At 34.8% G+C, this 24,317-nt stretch overlaps 1 protein-coding gene across 5 annotated transcripts in view; it reads right to left on the bottom strand.

Annotated features, from left to right (window-relative positions):
• LOC123565467 (protein madd-4-like) overlaps nucleotides 1–24,317 on the bottom strand; it is a 118,382-nt gene that overhangs the window by 36,670 nt on the left and 57,395 nt on the right. For 4 of the 5 annotated variants that reach the window (XM_053549532.1, XM_053549530.1, XM_053549531.1 and 1 more), the window contains exons 2-5: nucleotides 6,705–6,866; nucleotides 4,174–4,407; nucleotides 3,549–3,725; nucleotides 1,400–1,539 (exon numbers count right to left, since the gene is read on the bottom strand). In XM_053549532.1, the coding sequence (XP_053405507.1) occupies nucleotides 1,400–1,539; nucleotides 3,549–3,725; nucleotides 4,174–4,407; nucleotides 6,705–6,866 (713 nt within the window). Of the gene's footprint in view, nucleotides 1–1,399; nucleotides 1,540–3,548; nucleotides 3,726–4,173; nucleotides 4,408–6,704; nucleotides 6,867–16,321; nucleotides 16,835–24,317 lie in introns of those variants that run through there. The other variant, XM_053549534.1, reaches the window with a different exon arrangement.

The following is a 24,317-nucleotide window of genomic DNA, read 5'->3' on the forward strand; positions in this document are numbered from 1 at the left end:
GGTTTGGATACAAGTAATTGAAAAGCAGTTAACAACTGGTTTCAAAATTGTTAGCAGTAACGCCAGTTTGATTAAATACATGTACACTAGAAAAATTAGCATTCACATTGATCAACATATGAGTGTATTTCTTGGAATTATACATCCCTGTTTTATAAGCATATACATTTAAAATAATCTAAAATAAATGCTTGAAGGCCATGCTTGGTTTGCCGGAAGACATATTTGAACATGTACCATTGTAAAATATGAAAACATTACTTAGAAACAAACATTATTTTAAAATTAGCAAATGAGTTAGTCCAAACCGCAAACATCCAAAGAGATTAAATCATCCAAACCGGTGTACACTTGTTATCCAAACCGTTACATTCATGTTTTCACGACACCGTATACGTTTTGTGTCCTTTTGAGTTTTAGGTGCTTTGTACACATCACAGTTTATGCAGACTTATAATAGAGAATATCACAAAGTGTATTTACATCCATTTAATCCAAATACTTTGATTTTATAGATAATAAAAATGAAATTTTGGAATTTCGTAATACCTGTTTTCACCCAATCAATTTTGATACCTATTTTGACTCTATCGGTGTTAACTTTTCCACCCTATCAATCTTAATACATATTTTGACTCTATCGATGTTAACTTTTTCACCCAATCAATCTTAATACCAATGTTGACTCTTTCTGTGTTAACATTTTCACCCAATCAAGTTTAATATCTATTTTCACTCTATCTCAAGTTTAATACCTATTTTCACTCTCTCTCGATGTTAACTTTTTCACTCTATCAATTTTAATACCTATTTTCATTCTATCGGTGTTAACTTTTTCACTCCTATCAAGTTTAATACCTATTTTCACTCTATCGGTGTTACCTTTTTCACCCAATCAATACTTGTTTTACCTATTTTGACTCTATCGGTGTTACCTTTTTCACCCAATCAATACTTGTTTTACCTATTTTGACTCTATCGGTGTTAACTTTTTCACCCAATCAATTTTGATACCTATTTTGACTCTGTCGATGCTAACTCGTTTTGACTGTTAATATGTATACACATACATTTAATGCTAGTAAATACCTAAGAAGATTGTTGATATTAGCCTGTTTAAGTCGTACCATAAAGGATAATAAGCTTGAAGCAAAGCGAAGTATTAGAATAACAAACAAAATGATTTCCAAAACTTGTTAGAACGCTAAACGCATTTCAGCAGCACTTACTACAATGCAACCCCTCTTGAGCAGGGGAGAATAAAATGCAGTTGTTTCACAGTGAATTAGCCTGGAAAGATTAACTTACTTGGAAATCCATGTTATTGCAAAGAAAATATCTGCATTTGCATGGAGTTGTTCGGTCCTCGAATGTGTCATTAACAGATATTTTACTGTACCTATATATACAGGAAGAACTTTCCTCACATTCCCTGGTCTTTGGAAGTGGTGGTTTATCCAGACTTGAACAGAACGTGGAAGCGACTTCTAGCCCCGTGTCTGAATCTTTACACACTTCAAACGGAACTTGTAATCCTTTCTAAAATAAATAATAGTAAACAAATCTATAAAACGATTAGAATCTATGTCGTTTTTTTCTTCATTTTATGGACATTTCCCTTTTCATTGCTTTAAAATATATGCAACTTATGACAGAGAATTTACCCAAAATACACGCATATGGTAAAAAGTGCTCCAGTCTAAATTTCCTAAACCAGTTATCAAAATAAGTTGAAATCATACAACGTGACACTGAAGTCTTGAATTTTGTAAAATAACTATCCACACTATTCCGTTGCTTTAAAAACGACAGTACGGAGAAGAAAATATGACAATTTTTGTCACCCTCCTACTTTTGGAGCTAGTGTCAGGTCTAAACCTAACCCTTACCCACAGGCAATCGGCGTGTGACTTTGACCCCTTATGAATGATGGACCCCCCACCCTTTTCCCTACAACCCAGATCCCAAACATATAACAGAAAAACACATTTCCAAAAAAAAAAAAAAAAAAATGCTATATATAAAAAAAATAAAGGTATGGTACTTTACGGCCAAACATTAAGGAAAAAATGGAATGGCCTCAGTAACGATCTCACTGCGTACACAATTTTCGGTCGATTTTTGAAAATCTGGTCTTAATCAACGCATAAAGCATAAATCTTAACGGTAAACATGCACTTTGGTCTCAAGGCTGCATCATTTTGATGCAGCGAGACGCTATTCTTTGACAAAATCATCTCGTACACGATGTGACCTAACCCGTATATTTCTCGGGCCAATAGACAAGTCAATGGCAGCCACCTATTCCCTTCGTTATTTCCAAGCACAATCGTGGCCAGCCTTTAGAAACATAAATAATTAGTCGCTTACCTATAATTACTTCGTCCAGTTTCCGTTAATAACGATGCATCCAGCGTTGAGAAATTTCTTTCAGAACATCAGCTGCCATGTTTATACGGCGACCCGGAACTGGTTTTTACTACGTAGCCTTTTTGCGATTGGTCGATTCTGGAGGTGTGTTCTCCACGTGAGCTGGTATAAACATGGCAGCTGATGTTTTGAGAGAAATACAGCGTTGGGAAATTGACTGGATGCATCGTTATTGACGGAAACTGGACGAAGTAATTATAGGTAAGCGACTAATTATTTATGTTTCTAAAGGCTGGCCACGATTGTGCTTTGAAATAACGAAGGGAATAGGTGGCTGCCATTGACTTGTCTATTGGCCCGAGAAATATACGGGTTAGGTCACATCGTGTACGAGATGATTTTGTCAAAGAATAGCGTCTCGCTGCATCAAAATGATGCAGCCTTGAGACCAAAGTGCATATTTACCGTTAAGATTTATGCTTTATGCGTTGATTAAGACCAGATTTTCAAAAATCGACCTAAAATTGTGTACGCAGTGAGTTCGTTACTGAGGCCATTCCATTTTTTCCTTAATGTTTGGCCGTAAAGTACCATACCTTTATTTTTTTTATATATAGCATTTTTTTTTTTTTTTTTGGAAATGTGTTTTTCTGTTATTATGTTTGGGATCTGGGTTGTAGAGAAAAGGGTGGGGGGTCCATCATTCATAAGGGGTCAAAGTCACTATATATAGCATTTTTTTTTTTTTGGAAATGTGTTTTTCTGTTATTATGTTTGGGATCTGGGTTGTAGAGAAAAGGGTGGGGGTCCATCATTCATAAGGGGTCAAAGTCACATGCCGATTGCCTGTGCCCTTACCCTGCTGAATGTCTATGATGAACTTGTCCATCTTTCAATTTGGGCAGTACCATTAACTGTTAAAAGGGGTGATTACCAAACATATGCTGACTGAATGGCGAACAGTGCAGATCTTGATCAGACTGCTTGGATGTGCAGGCTGATCATGATCTACACTGGTCGCAAAGGCAGCATCAATCGTGCCCAGCATGATAAGGGTTAAAGTAATTTCAAGTATACTTTTCTGTTAAACGTGTAAATAAAGTGGCTACAGGTACATTAAAGTTGTTTACTCTTTTAAGCTTCATCATATTCTATTTAAACATGATTAACTTCCCTACCCCACACGTCTTGGAGCACATACTCCATCCTATATCCCAGTGGAATCGTATGACGTCAGCCTCGTTATGTCGTCTGTTATGGTCACGTGCTGTGTCACATGACGTCCCATCACCACCACATACTCCGCATGGGTCTAGTTTTCTTTTCGAGCCAACAATATCGTCACAACCGACTTTCTGTCAAAAAAGTAATTGTTAGTCACCAAATGGTATTTATTTTGTAGATGAAAAATAACTTTGAGTACTTTAGACCTGGTACATTTAGAAGTTTAAACATCTGCCAGACATTCGACGGTACGTTGAACTTTCATTTTGTTTGAACTTTCATTTTGTTTGATCACTTAGCCCTGTTGTGACACTGTTGTGGCGACCTTGTAAAGTTATTTTAAATGTCAGGAGCAAAACAAGGCATCAAATATATTGTCAGTATAAAGCAATTTAAAAACCTTGACGAGTGTATTTTCGACATTTAATTTCATTTCACTTCAAAATGTATCCGAGAGAATCCTATAAATATTTGTTTTATGATACTAGATAAGTTGTTTTTAAAATTATTTAGATGGTCATTAGGTATTTTATATTTATTATTACAATTTCGATATAGATTATTTCCAGAATTACTGACCTTACAACGACCTCCTATGCAAACCCCTCCTCCATTCGTTCCACAAGCAGTGCCGTTCCATGCCTGTGTCTGCATTTTCAAAATGAAGCCTGTTTCTACAGTTCGGCAATAGAGGGCGCATGGTTCTGCCGAACTATGGTACGGTACCCAATGGAAGTAATTATCTTTAATTGATACGTTGTTAAACGTCTGACATTGTTTGTCCCTGATAAAGAGGCCCTCGCTTCCACAACCCTAAAATAAACGAGTGAAAATAGGTAATTTAATGTGTTCTTCGATTAGACTTAAAACTTTACATTTTCTCTGGTTTTTTTTTCATGCATTTAGATCCATACCGACAAATGGCAATGTGTGCGCCATTACGTACAATTCGTTTGTCTTTTGCCCATTCTCTGAAAACTCGACATACAGTACATGTTAGATATGATACATGGAAATGTAGGTATACTGTCAATAAAAGTAGTCCATCAACATTTTCGGCCTTTGACAAATGTGAAAATAAAAACGATAAAAAAGGTAAGATTCTTATGCAACTCAGCAGTATGTCACATTTTCGAGTTACTATGTCGAAATTTCGAGTTAATTAACTGGAAAAATAAAAATTTCGACAATATCTCGAAATTTTTAGTTATTAAATAAAAGGCAACATGCACTAAAATGAACTTATGATATGAAAGTTGAAATGCCGATGAAAGTTTATTATATATAGTTGGGCAATTTCAATACTTGCTTCTTATCAGTGGAGTCGATGATCTTATAGGGTCAGCATATAAATCGTTTTTAAAGTGGTCTAAACACAGGCTATTCACATCAAAATTTTGATGAGACGGCCTTTCATTTCTACTAAAATTATAAAACGAAAATATTTTATGTACAGTAATATTCTCAATTTCCCTGACATTCAGATGACATGCATTTTTTTTTTGCTATCGCCTTACTCGCCAAGTTGAACTTAGCTATCAGTTTAAAGACATTACTCGGCTATCGGTTAAAATGTCACTTAAAACGTTTTGAAAACTTAGAGATAATAATATTTATGTTAAGATAACGCTACAATTGACACTTGAGAATGTTTAACAAATGTCCATATAGTTTTTATCGACTGAAAGAACATATTTATACTGTACGTTAAGTGTTTATATTAAAAACAAAGTTTTATATTATACAAAACATACGTATTATAAATGCTTATTTCATGATGAGCTGTAAAACTGTTACTTTGTCTGAACTTGATAGGGCATTTGTATGCATTATTTACGCTGCGCGATCTGAAAACCAACATAGTGTTCGCTAACGATTTCTCTAAATGCAATAGGCTTCGAAGCGAACAGCATGAATCCTGACCAGACTGCGCTGGATGCATGCTGGTCGCAAAGCCACTATGTTGGTTTTCTCATGGCGCAGCTCATTTATGTAATAAAAATGAATTTTTTATAATTTGGTATTGTTCACTATTGGTGTCTAGGGGTTTATGTTGCAAATGTCGAATTTATGATTTCGCTTTTGTACCATGGCAGAATAATTAGACAGAGCCAGAGGGTCGTGAAGGTCCAAAGTCGCTCACCTGATAGTTTTGGCTATGCCTCTAACCAAATCTGGTCAAGCCAAAGGTATCTGAACAAGTTGAAGAAAGGTCCATAAAATGATTATTCTGAACAGGATTAGCGAATATCCATCCAGCGGTTCGTGAGAAGACGTCGTCTTTCTAATTTTTTTTTCCGCTGGCCTCCTTGTATGGCCAACCCAACAAAAAATACTTGAAAACACTAAATAAAAGATCATACCACGACACTTCTGAATAGGATCCAGCGGTTCACGAGAAAGAGTCACTTCAGTGCTTTTTTCTGTTTTAGCTCTTGCGGCCATAAGTGCAGCCAATCCCAACCATTAGGTCAAACTTGAGAACAATCTATTCAGGAATGCAAGTTATGTGAAGATCAGTCGCTCTGGCGACCCCTAAAGGAAGTCTAGCGAAATTATCTATCATCGAACAAACTTAAGTGATACTGCAGACCAAGTTTGGCGAAGATCCAACGGACCGTTTACAAGAAAAAGCCGTTCAAGAGTTGTTTTTAGCTCTTGTGTCCTTGAGTGCAGTCAGTCAAGAAGCAAAACCATTTTAACTTGAAATAAGGTTCATCCAATGATGCTATGAAGATTCACCCTGAGCTTATCATGAGAAGAAGTTGTTAAAATGGGTTTTGTTATTTTTTAGCTTTGATGGCATCTAACTTCATTTAAAAGAACCATTTAAAGAAAGCTGAGCGATGCTACAAACCAGCTTTGGTGAAATTTTACAAGATTATAAACGGAAGCCAAGTTGTTGACGAAAGACGACGGCGAACGACGGAGGATGGACACCGGACCATCCACCTTTACTGATAGCTCATCCTGAACACTCTGACGTTTAGGTGAGCTAAAACATATGGATGGCACTTTTATTCTGTTTTTGTTTAAAGATGGGCAGAAGAAGTATGAAAATATATTGAACAAGTTTGCAAACTCAAAACAACAAAAAAAAATCACCTTACCAAAGTATTGCAGACTTTGTAACGTATATGTGTGCCAGTGCAGGTATGTGAAGCCCCTAAACAAGTTCTGGTCTTGTTGGCAATTCCTCCGCCACAGGGTCTCGAACAGTCGCCGTATTTCCCCCACTCTGACCACTCCGCAGTGACATTATAAGCTATCACCTGAAAAATAAAGAATAAATAACGGTAAAGAAAGTTGACATTCATCACAATGAGTTTCAATATCACAGCTTCTCCTAATTTCGTCTTCTGGCTCTTAGTTGAACAACAGTGTTTGATCTTGAAAGTCTTCTCCAAATTCAAGGAGCTAAATCACTCAATATTTACAATATAGAAAAGTATTGCAAGTACCTGAGATAAAAATAAAGGTCATAGTTTTTAATAGCGTAATAACAATGAAAACATGATCCAGAGGCTATAAATTAAAAAAATTACACACTACATGCAGTTACGATTCAGAGACCGTTGATTGTGCGACTATAACCTGCAGTTTTGACTCTAGGGCCATAATCTGCAGTTGTGATTCAGAGGTCATAATCTGCAGTTGTGATTCAGATACCATAATCAGTAGTTGTGAGTCAGAAGCCATAATCTGCAATTGGTATTCAGAGGCCATAATCTGCAGTTGTGATTCAGAGGCCATAATCTGCAGTTGGTATTCAGAGGCCATAATCTGCAGTTGTGATTCAGAGGCTATAATCTGCAGTTGTGATTCAGAGGCCATAATCTGCAGTTGTGATTCAGAGGCCATAATCTGCAGTTGTGATTCAGAGGCTATAATCTGCAGTTGTGATTCAGAGGCCATAATCTGCAGTTGTGATTCAGAGGCCATAATCTGCAGTTGTGATTCAGAGGCCATAATCTGCAGTTATGATTCAGAGGCCATAATCTGCAGTTGTGATTCAGAGACCATAATCTGCAGTTGCGTTTCAGAGACCACAATCTGCAATAATGATCCAGAGACAACAATCTGCAGTTGTGATTCAGAGGCTATAAGCTGCAGTCATGATTCAGAGGCCGTCATCTGCAGTTGTGACTCAGAGGTCATAATCTGCAGTAATGATCCAGAGACCACAATCTGCAGTTGTGATTTAGAGGTCATTATCTGCAGTTGTGATTCAGAGGCCATAATCTGCAGTAATAATGATTCACAGGCCGTCATTTGCAATTATGATTCAGAGGCCATAATCTGAAGTTATGATTCAAAGGCTGTAATACGCAGCTATGATTCAGAGACTTTAACCTGCTGTAGTGTTTCTGTAATACAGAGGCCATTGTCTAAAATAGTATAATGGCTCTAAAATAGTAACGTAGATAGTTTATTGTAAATTTATACTAAAAATACGGTTCAGAGACTCAATGATTACACTGAAGTTACAATACATTGCCATCATCTAAAATAGTATAATGGCACTAAAATACTAACGTAGATAGTTTATTGTAAATTTATAAGTTACAACTCATTGGCCATGATCTAAAATAGTATGATGGCTCTAAAATACTACTTACATAGTACATTGTAAATTTATACTACAAACAGGGTTCAGAGACTTAATGAATACACTGAAGTTACAAATTGTAACAATACATTGGCCATCTTCTAAAACAGTATGATGGCTCTAAAATATTATTTTGTAAAAAGTATATACGTATGAAAGGCTTCGTAATGACGCTTGAGTCACAATACACAAGCTATCGTCCGAAATAATATAATTTCACTGACATTACAATACAGAGAACTCTGAATTAGTATTTTTACACTGAATTTTCGAGACAGATGTTTTAATCTAAAGGATTCATAATACATTACGCTGATAGTAAGACATATCGAACATTTCAGAGCGCAGTCTGGTTAGCACTTCCAAACAGGAATTGCGATTTGCCGACTAAATCTAATCGCGAACTTCGACCTGCATACCAACTTAGCTAAAATTGTTGTTTGAGCCGTGTTTCTAGCATTTTAAAAGGCTGTTTTACAACAATAATGATGCATCTTATAAAGGCGTTACTTATCTATAAATATGAAATTAAAGATTTATAGTTTTGGCCTTATTTAAAGGAGACGTGCGACTCTATCAAAATAAATACTAAATACTTGACATTTTTCGCCTCGTGGTATGTTTATCAAAATACTTATGTGTCATATCGTAAATTAAACAAGTATTTGACTGATAAAATACACATCTACAAAATCTTTAGGTCGAATAAAGTAAGCATATTAAAGCCTTCAAAATAACATTCAATAGATTCTTTAAAAACTAAACATGTAGTTTTCTTCCTTATATAACAGTTCTTTCTCGATTTTGACTGAAAAAAAATCTAAAACGTTTTCAGACCGTACATATTAAAATTATATCAAATTTAACATGTCTGAAATTTTATAACTATGAAAAACTAATTTATTTATGGTAGACGTCTGCACCACGTCTGCATCGTCTACTTGTTATCACACAGACGACACTATCGCCGACTAATAGGGTCAAATGGCTACACCGCTTTTTATTATAACTTACTACATCGCTATTTGCAATTAATGCTAGACGAATTAATAATGTGAAATAAACGGTCATTCTCCAAATGTAGAATGTCTGTTTCTTATTTTTTGAAGACTCGTAACCCAATATATTATGTTACACGGAAAAAATCGTTAGATCTTTTTTTAAAATGCTTTAGAACTCCAACATTATTATTGGCTTGCCAAAACAAGGCCACTGTAATGGAATCAAATTGGCACCGCGTTCGAAGCACGTGCAAAATCAATGCACTACAAGACCACCCGCACAAGTGAATCATTTTCGGTAGTTACTGCAACTATTTTTTTCTTACATTTTCCTGCCATAGAATTTCAGAAACAGATAAAAATACATTTGTTTGTTTTGTATTTCAGGAATATAATCACTTCACGGTTTTGTGTGTGTGTGTGTGTGTGTGTGGTGGGGGGGTGGGGGGGGGAGGGATTTTGAAATTCTATCCTGAATGTAAGGGAAAATTACCGATCCTCCTCACCCCACCACTGCTTCTTGTGGACACAAATCCCGCTTTGATTGTGTGTGTGTGGGGTGGGGGGGGGGGGGGGGGGGGGGAAGCGCCTTAGAGCATTTGAGCATGAGAATTTTCCGTATGAGGGACTTGTCCGTATTCTATCCAAGGTATGCTTGAGGTTGGGGACAGACAGAAGGACGAACAGACTGACGGACGAACGTTCCTACGAACGGGCATTTACCGGGTATTTCTTCTGTTATACTCAACAAGTGAAAGGAAGTACCCAATTAGCAGCGCGGAATGAACAGAATTAACCATTACCTATTGTCCTCAATACCCAACAAATGTCCTTTTCGTTGCTTGGACAGACAGGCGGACGGTTCGATTCTACACGCTTCCATTCGATGGTACGAAATACATCTAGTTAGATTTATAAGGTATTTTACTTGCATTTACATTTTTTTTCCAAAGAAAGGATTTTTATTATTGCAAAAAAAAACTAATTGAAGGGGAAAGAATGAATAGAATGCTAATCGAATTATCTTTTGTAACACCAAACTTTAGTGAAATTCCCAAAGTTGTCTTCAATAAATAGAAAAATACAAAGGATTGTAATGACAGTTTTCTCTGTGACAGAAAATAGAATGAGTGCTCAAATATCTGAACGATTTTAATAAAAAAAGCTTAGATTTTTGTAACACAAAAAGGCTTATTAAATGGCTTACACGATTTGATTACTTTAAATTTTTTGAAAATATTTCGTTAATTTTGATTTATTTTGGATTGCGTGCTAATGAGAAATTTGTTAAGTAGGAGGGTGATACTGAAAGGGTTCTATACGAGCTATAATCAAATATAAACATCAGAAATTACGTGTGAAATAAAACTTTTTATTATAGGTTAAACTATTAAATAATTGGTTTCTGAACATTACCCGGTTAATCTCATTTTCTCCAAATTCTTTATTACTCTCTTTTTGTAATGTTCAACTTATAACAATCGTCATAATATTTATTTCAGCGCCTTTGAACGTTTATTTTACAGATGAAAAGAGCGCTATAAAAATCTGGTAAATAATAATATATGCGTTCATATTACAGGAAAACCATTCCTTGATAATTATTTATTACATAAAAAATAAACAAAACTTTAACAACAACAACAACAACAATAATAATAATAATAATAATAATAATAATAATAATAATAATAATAATAATAAAAGTATTTGGATAATATATGGCCTGCTTTACAATAAAAGTATCGTCTTTCTTTCACCGATTAAAAACCTAGAAAATACACTATAAAACTTGGAGCTACACTTTTCGTTTTTGGTGTATAATAAGAAATCAACACTTAACGGTTTTTTTTCAATATAGAAATCAAATTCTATAATATTCAATGACTCTTTTTAAAGATTGATTAGCAGGAATCTATACGTTTAATTAAACTGTGTAATTTGCTAATGGAATATTATAAGAAAATGAACATAATTCTTTGTAAACATAAAATTTTTAAGGTGGCTTAACGCTTTTCTGCCTATTATATATTCTTTGTAAACTTTACAAAGTTGTCACAACAGCCCGTTCAATTTTAGATTCTTATTTCACAGAATGACTTCTAAACTGACAAAACCTAAGATTTATTTCTTCTGCCGATTGTCAATTTTGAACTTGAAAACTGTTTTGCTTCCAAACTATGAAAATTTAGTATGCATCATTTTTTTTCCAACTTGTTCCTTAACGGCATTTTTTACTTTCTTTTTTCATATTTATACTACTTTGTATCCTTTCCTTTGTAAGTAGAAAAAATGTAATTGAAGAAAAAGATCTGTTATAAATTACAGTCTACCGCTAAACTACTGTAACATAATTTGACCAATTAACGTAATTATATCAATCCTGTTCACGTAAGTATGGCGACATGCTTTTTCAATTACAGCAAAAATGAACGGAAGTCTTTATCATAATTGTGCATCAATAGAATGCGCTCCGGAAATTAATTTCACACACAAAAAATATACACATTTGTAATATAATAGGTAATGGATCATTGCAAATTTGATTTCTGGATTTCTGTTTTAATTTAAGGCCAGGATGCATATAATTTCACAAATACTAAAGCACTTCTTTATTCCACCAGCAGACACTTATTGAATATCTTGTCGTAACTATTGCCCCAGGTCTGAGCACCGAGGGTTAATGGTTTCGATTATTGACCGGCAAGCCACTCAATATTTTTTTCTCTTTTTTTCCTCTTCAAGATCTGACTTTAACCGAGCAAAATTTAGTGTTGAACCATATATAGACAGGTCATAGTACAAACTATAGACCGGGGTTTTATATGAGGAGTCTGGTATGTATAATAATAGTTGATACTCCGTCTAACAAAAAAAAATAATAATATGTACATTGTACATTGAGAGAAGATCATGTTCAATGTTCAATATAATATCAAACTGCAATTCTGTATTGAGTGTTTGGAAAGAAAGTGTATTTAACACTGATATTGTGATTCACAGATATATGCCGTAAAATGTTTATAACATTGTTCTATATGAAAAGAAAAGCTTTTCGATCTATTTAGTATTTGCAGAAGTTCGCGTACTTTATAAAATAGCATGATACTTATAATTTAGCGACCACATGTCCGTTTAAAAAAACAGCACATTTTTAGTTGCCTTCTACCTATTTGTTTTACGAGAATCTGATAGTCAGACACATGCAAGCTAGTTGCATAAGACCACATCGTAAGTCCATCATTACCTCCCTTTTCCAAAACATGACAATGAACATACATTTCCCTTAATGCTGAATATTTACATCCTAGTCTTTCGCGCAGACTCTTGCTTAGCTTATATATACTATAACTTCCCCTTGAATACATACAAGAGTTCAAGCCCTTGTCACTTCGATATTAAGATAAATCTAGGTCATTTTAGACAGATAGCCAGCCTACTAAGTACCCTTATCATACCAATTTCTAGATGTACAAGGGTCTATTATGAGGGACCCTCGATACACAGAAGATAAACACCCAGAAGTCAAATAATATAAAACACTTTACCCCATCATCAATCTTTAAATATTATACACTACTCATTAAAGTTGACTTAAATACTTCACAGGGATGAAATAGATTAATACGAACATCATCAATTATAACGTCATCTCTCAACCAAGTTGCCCTCTGTTTGAAGTATTCTTGTTAATTAAAACTTGTTCATACAGAGAACAGGCTGTTGGTGCCAATAAAAAACAATTAAAAAGAAGACCAGACGCTTACTCCACTCATCGATGTAATTTATTACGTTTTTATCAATTCTGAAATGTAAAAACTTGTTTATGCCGGGTGAATTTTTATATATTTACGAGTAGTTTGATTAAAAAAGTAAAGTCATTCTAAATTATTTCATGCAGGCAGTTTCCTCAGTATATATTTGAGTATAGCGGCTTCATTGTAAGACTAGTTGCCATTGGTCAGTCTCATGACAGGGCTCAGTATTAACCAATCAATTGCTTGCTGTCTGAGGCTGATGCAAAAATAGAGTTTTATATCCGCTAAGTTTACACCAGTCATACCGTAATTTTTTTCACAAACGGAAGATATTTAGAATTGTTGTTACAAATCCGGTTGCAAATATCACAAATCAAAAATAAGACCTGCATATTTAACTTTTTCACTCACCAAGCAATTTGCCAGCTTAAAGCTTAAGAAATACAAATTAGTTTTTTTTCCTTTTCACTCTAAAAGCAAAAAATACGTTGATGGAACACGCATGCGTTCTGTTGACATGCGAAGAATTCATATGGTTATTGAATAGTTAAACAATACAAAACGGTTCAACGTGCCAAGAACAAATGTGGATGGTCGGGAGGGGTGTTGGGGTGGGGGCAAGATGGAGCCAGCGTCTCTCAGCTAAATTCTTCCTAACCTAGGTTAAGGCCAAGTCAAGATCAGTTTTCGAAGAGTTCAAAAGATAACATTCTTTGACTTCTGTATTAACGCTGTCGACTCACGCTCGTTCATCAAGTAACGAAAGCATGTTTACTGCATTTGCTCGACGGATGAATAAAACATCGTCGACCGGCAGACGAAACCTTAACTGTCATCCAAGCGTGCAAGGTAGCCCTTCTACCACAATAACAACACCATCAATATCATTGGGCATATAAGGTCTCACTGACCATCGCCCAACGATCAACATTTGGAACCCAGAACACATTCTTAGCCAAAGCTGTTCTTACACCTAAACAATTCAAAATCTCTCCTCTTTCGACACCAAAAAGTATTTAAGACATGTACAGTTTGTTTTACATGTATGTGACGTGTCGGGGTCACGTCAGATATGATGACTTCAAGGTCGGGCAGATTCTCAAATAATTCAAAATTTAAAATAAAAAGAATATTATATCTAATAGTAAAAGATGAATGAATAAAAACAATCTATGTTTAAACATTAACCAGTACATAATGCACTGTTGAAGAAAAACTTGATAATGGGAGGATTCGAACCTTAGGACTGAAAAGCAGGCTACAGCCTACAAGCCCCTCTGACAACCTGATAAATCATGGCCTTACTCCTTAACCTTTAGCCTGCTGGCGGCAAATGGTTTTGCCTTTGCGACCAGAGCAGATCAAGATCAGCCTGCACGTCCATGGTCTACACTGTTCGCTGTTCGGTCAGTAAATTCTCAATGAACCTCCCTTCGAATAATAAGCGGTACTGTCTAAATTGAATGATGGACCAGTCCATTTTAGAAATTTAGCAGGGTGAAGGTTAAAATCAACCAGTCAGATGATGTAGTGTTGAGACTGGTATGTAATATAAATTTTTAACACGGAGCCCTGTTGAGTTTGAAAATGCCGTCTCACTTGCCCCTTCGTTATCTGCGTGTTTAACGCGAATTCGTTTTTATCTCGAAGCCGTTAAAATCGTTCGAGCTAATGAACTATCGCGTTTCACATTAAATATATTTATTTCAGATGGCTAGCTACCTGAAAATAACAATTATGATTAACTGTAAAGAAATGTATAAAGATACAAACAGCTGTGGGTAATTAGCGCTAATTGATGTAAATAACATCATTATTGTACTGGACTTTGGTATCAAATTTTCCCACAGGTCCATTTTGTATTCATACTTATTTATTTTGATGTAGTGTCAAATTACGATGTGTGTGTGGTACAAATTTAGGACGATATAATAATGGAAAATTGTCGAAATGTTCGTACCGAACTTGTATATAATTGTTTGTCCCATTACGCATTGTCAATCATGTCACAATTATAGATCAATTTCTCTTCTGCCAGGTATGAAAATAAAAAAGGTATAGTAAATAACGCAGTAAAAATAACCTATTTGATCCTATAGGTGAATCTTCACTGAATATTTAAACGTTAATTTTGACAATGTACATTGTCTACATAAAACTAAAAAAGCCCTTCATCTGGCGTAAAATAAACTAACAAATATGCAATACTTACATTAGTATTACTTATGATAATGTTATTATCGGAGAAGAAACTGCAAAAACAGAGTATATATCTACAAACAAAATTACAAATTGTTACGCCTCTTTCGGAATATTTAGTTCTTAAATATCATACACTATATGAGCCGTGCCATGAGAAAACCAACATAGTGGGTTTGCGACCAGCATGGATCCAGACCAGCCTGCGCATCCGCGCAGTCTGGTCAGGATCCATGCTGTTCGCTTTCAAAGCCTATTGAAATTAGAGAAACTGTTAGCGAACAGCACGGATCCTGACCAGACCGCGCGGATGCGCAGGCTGGTCTGGATCCTTGCTGGTCGCAAAGCCACTATGTTGGTTTTCTCCTTGCACGGCTCATATAAGTATTGTCAAAACATACTGAATCACATCAAAACTTGAGGTAAAAAGACAAAATAGGGGTAGAGCAAAATCAACCATACTTCGCTGTCAAATTGTTACGAAAGAAAAAACATCAAACAAGTATTTTTTGGTAACAAGAAAAGAAATATGATACTGTTAGTATTACAAAGTTCACAAAACACAGTATCATATTGTCTTAAGAAGAAGTGTCACAACTGTATCATATTTTACAAAAAAAATTTTGCAAGTTATATCACTAATATCATTCCCATCGTTATCTTGTATACAAAATATAACACTGTATAACACAGCTAGGAAGTATTATTTCACGACTCGCCGGTCCCTATGCTGTGGTATATGATAAGTAAAAAGAAATAAAACAGTAATAAAAAAAAAAACAGTGAAATTTAATGTCAGATGTCATGTAATAATCCGATCTTGGGCAATAGTTTTGACTACTTACCGACAGGTCATTCAGTAAGTGTTTATTATAGAGCCCATAAAGCCCGCTTGTTTAATTCTCGCCAGGACAGAGTTTGGGGATTCTACAGTCCATTAAAAATAACGTTTTCACCTAGATAACTCACTTATACAGTGACTGCACACGTCTGATATCTTCATCAAACATTTTTATGAATGACAAATATTATGACATAATTTTGCTCGAGCAATATGCACGTGCAGTCTATCTCATTTTTTATGTATATCATAGAAAATGAATCATTTTATATAATTTGCATGTAAATAGTAAACAAATCTATTATAAAGGCAAACTTACCAAAATTGGTATAATGATCCAAAAACGCCTCATGTCAGGAATATAAGTATATCCAGTGCATAAAATCTATGTGTCAACATGTTGCAAAAATCACATTCAAACAAATGATATAAATTCCAGTTTAAATGTTCACAAGACATCCAATGCACAAACAGAAACTGATATCTGTCTCATCTCACTATATTATTTTCCTAAATATGAAATATACTTCTAAAATATTTTACACCCGATCTGTGTGAATGAGACGAACTTCAGATTTTAATCTTTTCCCCCAAATGCTTGGACATGAAGTCGCATAAAAACCTCTTTTCATCGTTGCACGCGCAAGACTCGAAGTAAAGTCTCCGTTCGTTATTACAAATTATTCATTATGCAATTTTAAGTAACAACAATAAAACGCAGCGTCTGTATCAATTATTGATAATTATATTCTTTTTTTATTCAATTGAATGAAAAAGCAAATGTCACTGAAAGTGAAAAAAAGCATGTCAACAGGGCAGTGACGCATGCCAATTTTCCCCTGTTTATAATGTGTACCAGCTTTAAAAAACCGTTTCATGAATGCGTGCATTATAATATTGAAATCATTTTACTTGAATTCGCAACATTAATTACTGACTTCCCATCCATCCAAATTTATCATTTGAAAAACTTCTTGCCACGTTTAAGTGCTCAAATATACAATCAACAATAAATATAACAACTGCACCGACGTTTTTTGAGCACTTAATTTTCAATTAATTAAAGACCGATTTACGACGGCTGGTTAAAGTAGAATTTCCTATCTTTATTTGATCTTTTATCCTTTACAATGCATTTTAAAATCTACTCTATAAATTTATAAATAGTAAGTATTCAATGTTGTTTTTACATCCTTTTTAAATACAGTCTCAATCAAGATTTTAAAACTGAAAAAATATTGCCAAAAAATAAATTATAAAATTAACCTACCGCTCGTACTCTGCACCTATTTACTAAAATAATACAAAAAAGAAAAGAAAAAGAAACTAATAAACTAGTTTTGAATTTTTTGAAATCTTATTAAACATTAATGTAAAATCCTTTCAGTCCCATGTAACTAATGCACTTATAATCGCTGAATTTTGATTACTAGATTAACTTTAGCGTAGATTCACAAAACCGTACGGCACATTTAGTTTTACCAACTGATGTATTTATTCCAAAGACCCGTCCTTTTGTACTTCTTTTCAGACGGGCATTTTTATTTTCAATGATTGTATAACAGTATATGTAAAATGCTGTTTTATGTTGTACATTTGATGAGACGTTAAATACGTTATTGACTTAACTTGAAACAATGGAATATGTCTCCATTCACAGCCTAAAATATAATGAAAATTACTTAAGAATGGGCAATTGTTTTGAAGTAAATATTCAGGCTAATATATTATCGTTTCTGTCAAAGAAAAATATTAAAAGGTGTGTACTTTCACTCAAGATCTTAATTACGGAGTTAATTTAGAGCCATCTTTACTCCGCTCCTCCGACCTACGAACTTTAGTTGTTTGTTTTGGGTTTAACGCCGTTTTTCAACAGTAATGTAGTCATGTAATGGCGGGTCGTAATCTAACCAATTTTTCTGGATTCTGTACCAATACAAACCTGTTCTCCGCAAGTAACTGCCAACATCCCCACATGTATCAGAGGCGGAGGACGAAGGATATCGAACGCAATTTCTTTTATGAAACTGTCACGGAGAACATATATCTGAATTCAGTTTCACTATGTCCTTTTAAATATCTCCGCAATGCAGATTCATTTTCATATGAACACACTGACATTTGTGTAACTTGTCTAAAGTACAGGCTTTGTGCAAAACACCGTCTCCTACAATTTTATCAATTTTATAAGACATTGGCCTTATAGATGTATGTGTTGTAAATCAAAAACACGATGCCATTGCGCCTCCGAATCGTGACTTCGCATCGTATGTAATGATAATTTCACAGGCCGGAGATGTGAAACGAAGATGGCCCTAATAGAACATCTTAACTAACAGGACGGACAACACATTCTTTATTTGACAAATATACTTAGTACTGATGTCAAATGTTACATTATCATCTCAGTTAATGAGCTGTTTAATGAAATTCATAAGTTAAGTTGAACTCGAACGTAAGATGTGACAATCAAATAAAAAAGACGGATCGTTTATTTTTTAATTATAACACGTTTTAATGACTGTAGACGAAAGATACACACTAAATATGACATTGTGTTATTTAATAACAAAATAAAAAAGATTTAATGTAATTAATCCGTAATGACACTCGGCAATTTCCGTATAATTACGTAACTCGTTACGCAATTCGGTATTCTTCGGACATATACGTAGCTAAACGCGCACGTGGCTTTCCGTAAAAACGCGGAATGTCGAAATCGCACACAGAGAATAAGTTATTTGCCGCGTCAACACAGATCTTCTACCGTAAAGAAAATAACTCCAAGCATTATATTTTAAATGTATGCATGTTCTATCATTTACAAATTGCTGCTTGCCCATCACAAAAGTCAAAAATATTTTTCAATTCACAAGCTAATGGTAAATCGTAATAAAAAAGAATTCATTGGCCCATTGCTTAAAGATAAAATACTTCGCTGGATTATTTTCTCTTTGATATATAATTAAAATATTAAGGTAAAGTCAGTGTACATTTCGTACCAGATCTAGAATGACTTGGTTGTTAACTCAGCACAAACACGAATATTTTATTTCAAATTATAAGAATATTAAAATATAATAAACGTTAAACTATGATTTTTTGGGGGCATTAAATTTACTTAAAACATCTTAACTTCTCAATTTCTTACTTTTTTATGATTAGTAATAGTGTGATTCACGTATCCTTCAAAGTTTCACACCTGTTTGAATTGCCGAAAGCAAGCTCGATAATGCTTCTTTTATTTATTTTTTATTTGCCGCTTAGGAACGCATTTTATTTCATTAACATACAGATGACACTTTTTGTTCAGGGTTTATTGTAATAAAATACACTGCTCACCAAAAATCAAGGGTAGAGTTGTTACAATCTTAAGGTAGTGGACCCGTATTGGTAATCGGCTAATTCCGTAAGCGATTTCGGCATTCTCCGCTCTTCATATGCACGTTAAACAACGTTTATGTCCGAAAAATGCCGAAGTTACGCAATCGTGCGAAAATTGCCGAGATTTGTTAAGAGTCACTGCTTTGAAATTTGAAACTTTCCTCATAGTTGAACCGCCAAACATATAATTCGAAACATTTACAAAATATCGTATGCTAATATATGTGAATAATTTCTCATAGTGTACATAAAAATTTTACTACGTGTTTAACGGGGTACGTAGTTTTTCTACATATCTGACTGACAACTGGAGTGTTTTTTATCAATAGTGTTTAGCGCGCTAGGCGTAAATCACCCATGCGCAGGACTCCAATCCGCTGAGTCGGGCTCGACCTCACGATTCCTGGTTTCGTATAGTCAGACCGTGTTACCATTGGACCAGTGCGTCCACTTTTTGTATGGCGAAATTTAACCAAAATAGTTTAAAAAGCTGGGCCTCGTTCGGTCTAAAAATGACAGTGCATAATGGCATAAAATATAATTTGTTTGCACCATCGGCTTCTCATTTTTCTTTACCTCTTGATATTGTGATACCAAAAACATGCAGTATTTATGTCTTTCAAGATGGATACAATTTCAATATTTTGAATATATTATTAGTCTGCACTAAATTAAGTTACAATATGCACTAAATCATGTTAAAGTACGCACTAAATCACGTTATATTAAAAAAGTATCATATTTGAGTTAGATAAAAAACCGAAGCAAAAAAATAAAAAAAAAATAAATAAATAAAAGGAACAATGATATATAAGCAGGATTAAAACCAATAATGTAAGATGTGAAAAGAGAACAAACTATACTGCGTAGCTTTTAACATTGATCAATATAAGCAAGAATTTAGTAATTTAGAAATAGAAATTAAGAAACCAACTATTTAGGCCTAAAAATTCTTTGTTTCCGGTAACATGATAAAAAAAATAGGGTAGGTAGGTCGGATTTTTTTTTTTTTTTGAATTTATTTTATTGAGGAAGACTTTATAAGGGGTAATGCCTTTAGAGCATCAGTAAATTGATTTCTAACATCACTGGCCATGTTTAAAGCATAAAAACTGCAGTTTTGCAACTTTTTGTTAAAAAGTTGAAAAAATATTCTCTAAGCAAGGCCAACATTTAGGGTCGGGCCAAAAACTTAGGGTAGGTCGGGATACCGGAAACAAACAATTTTTTTTACGCCTTAGCATTCCAATATATTAAAATGTAAGGCTTTAGATGGGTGTTATAGGGTGATGTCCTCAAAGTAGTTGGAAAGGAAGGAAAGTGCAATGTTACGCAGGGTTGCTAGTGTTATACTTAATAGATAATATATAACACTAAATAGATATAGAGGATATTACATGAGTGTCTTTTCATATTGGATTTATTAAACGAGTTGAATAAAATAATAAAATTCGAGGCTCTGCCGAGCATTCAACGAGTTTAATAAATTCAATGTGGAAAGTCACAAATGTAATATTCTTTTTATTACATTTATCGTTTCCTGTCGAAACATCAACAAATCTACTTTCTTTTATAAACAAGTCAATTTGATCAACGTCTCCCATACTGTAAACGACGTCGACGTCAAAGCTTTATTACACATGTGTATTATCATTTTTATTTAATGGCTTTATTACACTCCCGCGACGTCAAGCATGTGATAAAAATAGATAACATAACGGCACATTATATTTATGAGTGATAACGTAATGTGTGATTTATTACATATATACAGCGTTGATTTTGCGAAAAGTAAAGTCAAATTTTTGAAAATTGTTACTGAAATGGGAAAATCAAAATTTGAAGTTGCATCCTGCAGTGTTTACTTGTATAAAACACCTGTATAGTTTGCAAGATATACAGAACATCTGTCTACTGCCTTAGTCACGCAGTAAAACATAGAAAAGATGTATACTCAGTTATTAACGCAGTACAACATGACATAAAACATTGAAATTTAACTGACCCAAAATATATCGACTTAATTAATACTGATTTATATATTGAAAAAAATCAATACTGCCCTGTAGATCTTCAGGCGTGCTGCTTTAAATTTTAGACCAGATAGTACCAGAGACGACCGAGATAAAAAAAATGTATAAAATTGTCACATACTAAGTCCTTGAATAAATTCGCCACGAATAATAATAAACTTACAATGCTGTAAATATACGCTTATGTAATCCTGATCTTTGTACGGTAAAACACAACTTTTCCTCATTTTTTTACCATAATTTGTTAAAATTTACATAAAAAGCCTACGTATTGCGATTTATCACCACTTTTTTATTATTCCACATTTACTGATCTATAAAATTCCGATCACTGATTTAAATAAATGCTAAGATACGCATCTTGCTTTCACAGGCCAACACTTTTTTCTCACATTGTCTAAAATTATCCATAATGTCACTAGCAAAGAGAAAAAAATCCTTAAGCCATTTTCATTTTTTAAAAAACTAAACTAAATCCATTATCACTACTTTAACATTTACCACGGCCTTTTAGTTTTAATATCAAAGGTCGAGCGGCCCTTATATCAAACAGTAAATCATTGTAAAGATTTTAAATTGGATAGAAAATTAAACATTTACAAACATGGGTTTAAAGTAATCACCATGTTTGTCCTTTAAGCGGGCACAGGGCCTATCAGGAAAAAGTTGACCTTTTATCTTTGCTGGCCTCCTTAACCAGTTTTATCTTTTCATTCACAAATTGGATTGAAAATATTTAAGAGCATGGGCCGGGTCATTTTATCACGCGAGCACACTAATCCCCGTGAAAATCCATCAATATGCTTAAATCGTCTTAAACCAATGTAAATATGTGGTTAACTTAAGTAATTGTACGTAACTAAATACGTTAATTTAGGGACAGGCAGACCGTCTTCGAATTACGTTAAATCCAGCTAGGATTACTCTCTCTGATTCACGTCTTCGGTATATAGCGGCCGGAAATCCAACCCCCACCTTCCACGCTCAAAACGGGTACTATACTACTGGTCTACTGAGGCCTAATTTGGTGGGAATAAAATGTACAAAATTGTATCGCTGCCTGTTTTCTTCAATAACTGAATGCAATCAGATTTTGCAGTTCAATATCGACGAATCTCACTAAAAGTGCATCCGGCCAACATAATTGAGCCGCGCCATGAGAAACCCAACATAGTGCGTTTGCGACCAGCATGGATCCAGACCAACTTGCGCAACCGCGCAGTCTGGTCAGGATCCAGGCTGTTCGCTAACAGTTTCTCTAATTGCAAAAGGCTTTGGAAGCAAACAGCAATGATCCTGACACCAGACTGTGCGGATGCGCAGACTGGTCTGGATCCATGCTGGTCGCAAACGCGCTATGTTGGTTTTCTCATGTCGCGGCTCATTTTAAAGGTTATGATATCACAACACGAAGTTAGCAGGTTTTTATCTCATCAATCTAGTTAACGTTATTGATACCTCATTTGCGGTATTTTCAAAGATTCAAGTTTCACAGAATGTGCTGCACTGATAAAGTATGCATCGCATGTACATCAGCGAATATTCTGCGAAACAAATCCAGGTATCACAATTTTGAATCATATCTATTTTTTATCGATTATTAATATAACGCTTTTACAACTAATTGTTACCCACAGACACTTCGAGGTCTTACCAACTCCCCTCTCCGCCCCTGCCAGGTATATTATTGCATTGATAGTTAAAGGATATTTTTTGAAACATTGAATATTTAATGATCGAGACATACGCTCAGCGTAAATTATTGACTGAAATTTGGCAGAGGCGGAGAATGGAGTTGGCCGGACCTCCAAGTTTCTGTGCTGTTGCCTACCGCTTACAAAGGCTTCCTTGGCGGAATTCCAGCAGTACTCGAACTGCTGGACCGTATACCACTGGTCCAGTAATCAAGCCAAAGTAAGTGATTCGAAATCGCGTAATCGAGTCAGACGCTCTACACACCCTACGCCACAAACCACATTTGCTAAGGACAACATATATGGGCATTGTGAAACACTAACATCCGTTTTAAAATGGTTATCCAGTTAAAATCAATTTAGCAACATTTCTGTTATTCAAATCTGTTGATTTTAGTTCATCAAAGAGTTTGATTTGCCGTTTAAAATAAGATTTATAGTTAGCCTAATGGAGCGTAGAATATACACAGTTAACCTGATTTGATTTCTTTTAAATGCGGGCCTAATTGCCCTTTTAACACCCAGTTTAGTGAACAAATCATTTTAAAACGACATTCTTTAAATTTTATCTTAAATGCATTACCATTTTTTGATGTTAAATGATGTGAGTTTTTGTACCATGACTTATAAACATCGTTAACCCCACAACAAAATTACAGAATGATCAACCTGATATGTAAGAAAAAAACTAAATGAGCCACGCCATGACAAAACCAACATAGTGGTTTTGCGACCAGCATGGATTCAGACCAGCCTGCGCATCCGCCCAGTCTGGTCAGGATCCATGCTGTTCGCTAACAGTTTCCCTAATTGTAATAGGCTTTGAAAGCGAACAGCATGGATCCTGACCAGACTGCGCGGATGCGCAGGCTGGTCTGGATCCATGCTGGTCGCAAAGCCACTATGTTGGTTTTGTTATGGCGCGGCTCAAATGTTATCAGTATGTTAATCAGTATTTGAAACAAGATTGAAGTCGTTTTTCGAAAACTTGTTATTTTGAATGGCTAATCTGAAATATCTGATGTCCAACCGTTTTTAATTCTGGATGTAATAAAACGCAATGCGAAAGGACCGGGTGATAGTACATGCTGTTGCATCCATTTTAGTTATAAGCGATGGCGACACTGAACGAGCAATATGGTTATATAATATTCATATAAATACTGCACTCCCGAGAGGGTGATATGAAAAATGTTCACCTCGA

This window comes from Mercenaria mercenaria, chromosome 8 (genome assembly GCF_021730395.1).
Source record: "Mercenaria mercenaria strain notata chromosome 8, MADL_Memer_1, whole genome shotgun sequence".
NCBI classification, from domain to species: domain Eukaryota; kingdom Metazoa; phylum Mollusca; class Bivalvia; order Venerida; family Veneridae; genus Mercenaria; species Mercenaria mercenaria.